General features: G+C 30.1%; 1 protein-coding gene across 1 annotated transcript in view; it reads left to right on the top strand.

Moving 5' to 3' along the window:
• The window catches only part of LOC111617854 (PRELI domain-containing protein 2-like), a 16,165-nt gene extending 10,056 nt beyond the window's left edge, over positions 1-6,109 (top strand). The window contains exons 5-7 of the mRNA XM_023359178.1: positions 3,007-3,167; positions 3,270-3,375; positions 5,311-6,109. Of these exons, the coding sequence (XP_023214946.1) occupies positions 3,007-3,167; positions 3,270-3,375; positions 5,311-5,373 (330 nt within the window). The 3' untranslated portion in view covers positions 5,374-6,109. The remainder of the gene's footprint in view (positions 1-3,006; positions 3,168-3,269; positions 3,376-5,310) is intronic.

Below are 6,109 nucleotides of genomic sequence, written 5' to 3'. Positions count from 1 at the left end.
GCTATGTCTTGGGCTACTCAAATATTTTACGTTTTTGATACTAAATTAACATCTGAAGTATAATTTTTTATTATTTTTATATTTTTCAATATATTTATTTTGTTTGTACAAAATAAAAAAATAATTTTTAACGATACAATAATCTTTGTTAGGCTTAACATTGACGAAAATTCAACGCAAAGTGACATGTAACGGAGAAAAATTTCGACATTGGATACGTTAAACTATTTTTTCGTATGTAAATCAGTTATTTGAAATATCAGTTATCTGGACAACACCAGTCTCCAATTGATTCGGAAAATCGATGCTCTACTGTATATAAATTTATAACTTTTGTATACTTAAAAATTAAATGTAAAAGCACAAAATAAATTAGAATAGTTTGAATTTTTTTATAAAGAGATCTGATTTTCAAAAATAGATTATTTTACATTCTACAAACAACTTGCATTTTTACATATGTATACAGTAATACACCGAACTTACACGATAGGTGGGACCGAGCAATAACTGCATAAGTTGACTTCGCGTAAGTTGGGGTATAATTTCGCATATAAATACACACAAATTATTTTTAATTGGGACCGGAGACTAAAGAAAACAATAATTTAGAAAAAAATGTTTCCAAAAGTCTTTAACAGAGAATTCGTTGTTTTGTCTCAGCTTCATGCAGATGTGCAAACGATCGTTTCATGTAATGAGCTTTGAGTGTTTTGGTGGCTCCCTGATCAATCAGTTGAAACAAGCTGGTTGTATTTGGTGGCAAAAATACAACTTTCACATGTGAGTCAAAATTATTTAAAGTTGCATGGGGATGACCTGGTGCGATGTCAATTATTAGCATCACTTTAAATGAAATTTGTTTAGATTGGCAATAATGTTCGACTTCAGGAATGAAGTGATGACCAAACCAGTCCTTAAAAAGGGAAGCTGCCACCCAAGCTTTACGATTAGACTTCCAAATCACAGGCAAACCAGCTTTAGATTTTTTTTCAATGCTCTTGGATTTTCCGAGCAATAAACTAAGAGAGGTCACCAGCTACATTTGCACCAACCATCACCGTCGATCAATCTTTGGCGGCCTTAAAACCTGGAAAGGTTTTTCTCTTCACGTGCGATAAAAGTTCTTTTAGACATCTTCCAGAACAGGCCAGTCTCATCTACGTTGAATATGGTTTGGCTGGTATAGCCAACTTCATCTATCATAGCTTTGAATTTCTCTGGATAGTAAGACGCAGTCTCTTTATCAGCACTTGCTGCTTCTCCACTTTCTGCAATGCTATGCCAATTATGACGACTTTTGAATTGGCTGAACCAACCGTTACTAGCTTTAAACTCTTCATCTTTAGCCACCTCTCCAGCATCCTCTTTCAATCTCTCAAAAACCAGCTTAGCTTGAGAGCACACTGTGTTCTGATCAACAGGACAATTTTTCACATTTACTTGATTATCACACCATAATTTTAACATTGTTTCCATCTCAGCGATAATATTGTGAAGTTTACGCATGATGCTTGAATTTAAAGATTGAGCATTTTTCACAGCTTCGAGAATTTTTTCTTTACCTTTTATAATTGTTCTGATTGTCAATTTCTGTAAATCAAACTTCTTTGCCAATTCACAAATTTTCATTTTCGTATCGAAGTTAATAATGTTAACTTTACATTCCGAAGATAGTTTTTTTTTCTTGTTTGATGCAGAAGAATCATCCTACTTTGTTTGGATGACATAGTCTATCAAGTCTCCATAGATATAACAAACACAGAATAAATTGTAGCTATGCATTGATTCCGTGCGACACGTCAGAACATGTAAGCTGAACAATAGTGTGGAAAGTAATCAAGAGTTGCATAGCGCTCAAACAAAAGAGGAATCGACAAGATTTGAAAATCGCGTAAGTCAGGGTAGCATAAGTCGAGGTATTACTGTACAGCTAAACCTCAGTTTTCAAACAATTCATTCAGAAACAAATTTTTCCATAAAAAAAAAAACAATATAAAGTGGATTAACCCATTCCTGACTACCAAAATAAAGCATTCTTTTTAACCTTTTTAGCTGTATTTCATCCATAAAATGTCTACAAATGCAATGTAACATTGTATACAATAAATGTTTAATTTGACTGAAGCACTTTTAAACACTATTTCTTGGATGCCATTTATATTATGTGAATGTCAGTTAATGTGGTTTTTATTAATTTGATCTAAATTCAACTGAAGTGCCTACCAAAAATGGAAATAGTGTCTTTCCTCAAAATTTAATTTAAATAGCATGTCATTGATGATTTGTGTTGAGGTCTAATGATGTGAAGCGATCTCAGCACCACTAACTTCTGAATCAGTAGTCCTGTCATTGACTGGTTGGGCCATCAACTTTAACTTTGGGATATATAGGAAATCAAGAGTCATTGACCATCTGTGGCTGGCTCTTGCCAAGTAGCTTGTTTGGCAATAAGTGAAATTATGAGTTTGAAATTTTCTCTGAACTGATTTGTTCAAAAACTGAGATGTTCAAAAACACAGATTTGACTATGTGTGTGTGTTTTTTCTGTTATTTTAAAAACCCGATTTTTTTTTTTATTACATCTATACACTTATTTTATGAAAATTTTACAAAAAATTTCTCATTCTTTACAAATTTTTCATACAAGCTCATACAGTATCAAAATTTTCATAGTAATTGTTTTATTATGATTTTCTAATTTCTGTTATCAAATACAGAAACATACAAGTTAAGTGGTATCTTACAGAAAGATACAATATTTGTGGTTGAACAAATGTCAGTTAGGTATGTTAAATGTTAATAATTTAGTTATGAATATTATATATAAATATTCATAACTGTGTTTGTGTAATATGTATATAATCAGTCAATAGACTAAACTGTTGATTCTATCTCATTAATAATCTTATTTTAGATCTAATTTATATTAAAAATTTGTTTAAGGCTTGTTTGTCCTAATGGTTCTAGATTTATGGGACATACTAAGTAAAAAATATTTTTCAGTTAAAAGAATTTGAACAAGATTATATTTACATAGAAGAAGAATGCTGGTTAAACAAAAACACTCATGAAATGAATGTTAGGTCTAGGAATTTAACTTGGGAAAAATATGGAAAACTGAAAGAAGAATCCTTGTTTAAAAAATTTCCTGAAAATCCTAAATGGTTTGTAGTCTCTATAATTTTTCTTGTTTACTTTTATATATAAAAATTGAAAGCTGCTGTGTAAATTTTTAGATTAAAAAATTTTCAAATTCTTTTATATAGGACTCATTTTCATCAGAGGGGCTCTATTGATTTAGGTGGTATTGGTCATATTGGATGGTTAATGGAATGTTTTGCAGAAAAATTTTTTCGACAAAGTATACAAAAAGTAAGTTGTCTTTCATTTATAATCCATGGAAATCTATTTGTAAACTATATATAAATTTTAAATAGTCAAACCAAACCAATTCATTATTAGTATTCATTTTAATTTTAATGTATGTGTTTAACTATTATATAAAATTTTTTGTATAAACTGTAAAACAGAACAAATAACGACATGATTTCAAAATTACTAACATTATATAAAAATTGTATAAAGTTTGTCTTTTTTAATACATATTTATTGGAAATAAACTTTATACACTCATTGGTAAAAAAAGTTATACACCAAAGAGGCAGTTTTGAATCCAATGAAGCTGGTTTAATGTGAAGAGAATGACAATGATAATTGATTATAGTTTCCTAGAGCAACTTCCTGTGGAACAACAGTTCAGTTTAAACAACTCTTTAGTTCCTTGTAGGAATTGAAGTACTCCCAGTGGCCTTCTAATGTTGTCATTCAAATCAGGATTTATTGCTAAAGTTCAGATACACTGCCAGTCTATAACAGGTGCTATTTCTCTATCATGGTACCATTACAAACAAAGCCAACAAAGTTGTTTTGTCTGAAAATTTTCCTCTGTTGATGTGTCTGTTGCCGCATCTGTTGCCTGTCATTGATAAGGAAAGATTCGTTTCTGTAATGAGACTTCCATCAGTCTGAATGATGAACAAAGATGCTATTTCAGCTGTTTTTGATTGTCTCATGATCAAGTAATGATCATCTGTTCCAGTGGTCTATCTAGGGTGTCAACATATCTGTTATCCACTGTCCTAACATCTCACATTGGGTTAGAAAGACCCAAATGATAAAGTGATTTTGGCAAGTGGTCATCCAGCTTCCCTGAGCACAATGCAGCCTTTTTCAAACTCCATCAAATGTGTAATGTCTTGTATTGTCTAATATTGGAGGTCTTTGAATACAGCATGCCTAATTACATGTACACTGAAAATTCTGATCATAGTGAGTCTCTGCTGGTACTACTACTCGCTAAATAATCTGCTGGATTATATCAGGCTATAATATGGCTACTACCATATTTTTTGCAGAATGACTGGTATGCCACATAAAACGGATTACCAGAATAGCAGTTAAACTGCGACTAAAATAAAAAAATTAATCAGATCTAACAAAACTAGTTGTTAATTAAACATTAAAGAAAACATTCTTCCAAGTACAAATAATAACACTGTAATTTGGCTGTAATTAAACAATTTCTAGTATTAGTAGTAGTCAGTCAGTGTGGGCTATACTGACCATTACCCTGACCTTAAAAACATCTTCCTCTCAAATTTCACACAAAGCAATGTTAATTGGTGCAAGCTGAGATAATTTAATGTTTATTTTTGTGTTTTTGAATGAAAAAACATACACACACAAAAAGGAGCACTTTCAGAATTCCAGGACTATTTTACATCTAGAAAGAAAACAAAATGTAGAAATTAAACATAGCATTACATCAAAAACTATAATTATGACAGTTTTAGAATAAAAAGCACTTTAAGTGCCCTCTAGAGAGGGATGTATAACCTCACTTAAACTGGCATGCCTGTTTTTACCATTTGGAAATATCTGATTTTATGGTCTCTCCAGATAGATCGGCATGCTGAGCATTCCACAAAAATACAGTATTTAATAATTATTTAATTATTAAACATAGCCATATTATAGCCCAATATAGTTCAACAGATCATTTGGTCTTATTCAAAAATCAGGTTGATAGATGTTTATATTTGTGTTTACTGTTGTGATTCTATTGAATAGGAAGTTATAATCATTTACATACCTGTCTGAGACATGTCTGATTACTGCAAAACTTGGTATATAGCTAATTCTGTCGGGTGTGTAACTTTTTTTGTCAATGTGTGTTAATTTTTTAAAATTTTTGAAAAAAAAAATTATTTTTACAATAAGCTCTTATTAATCTATTATCAATTACAGAGTTTAAGAATAATGGAAGAACTATTATGTGAAAGAATGAATGGCATGCAGACAGGTGGATGAAAAACTGTTTTTAATGAGTTTGTTTGCTGGAATTGAGAGACAAGTTTACATATCTTTTTTTTTTACAATATATATATATATACACATCTTTTCCATGACATCATATACATACAAAAAAAAAGTTGACTAACTGGTTTAATGGTTATACCTTTTTATATATTTTTATAAAAAATTTTAAAATATTTTGGGGCTTTCATTGCAACAAATGAATTAAAAAACAATTTTATGATATGAAATGTAAAATTTGCATCTGTACAAAATTTGCAATGTAATGATGCAAATCTTCCAAAATCTTTGTAATTTTGCTCTTCTGAAAGGAAAGTTTGACTTTCATTTAATTCCTTGTTTTAATTGACTGACTGATAAACTAATTCAGATCTGAATGGTTCTTGATTTAGTAAGTCAGTATTAATCTTAATTTATTTAATACATTTTAGAAATATCAAATCGTGAAATGAGATTAGATATAAAAATTTTAACAAAATGTTAACAAATTGCATCTTGAAAATATAATTACTATTAAATGTAAGAATTTTTACAGTTTTAAATTGAGTAAAATTTATTTCTTATAATTTACAAAGTATTTTCAAATTTCTCTTCAATTATTATAATAACCCTGCATTGAATGGCTTGGATCTCACAGACTCATGTGACTTCTGCAGTATATTTTCATAATGTCTTTATATAGGTAGGCAATTCATATTACACACCTTCCTATTCTGGTATTACAAATTTG

Source organism: Centruroides sculpturatus, unplaced genomic scaffold (assembly GCF_000671375.1).
Source record: "Centruroides sculpturatus isolate CEXI.00-Female unplaced genomic scaffold, Cexi_2.0 scaffold104, whole genome shotgun sequence".
Lineage (NCBI taxonomy): Eukaryota > Metazoa > Arthropoda > Arachnida > Scorpiones > Buthidae > Centruroides > Centruroides sculpturatus.
The sequence above is the reverse complement of the archived record's forward strand: the minus strand, read 5'-3'. Positions and strand labels throughout refer to the sequence as shown.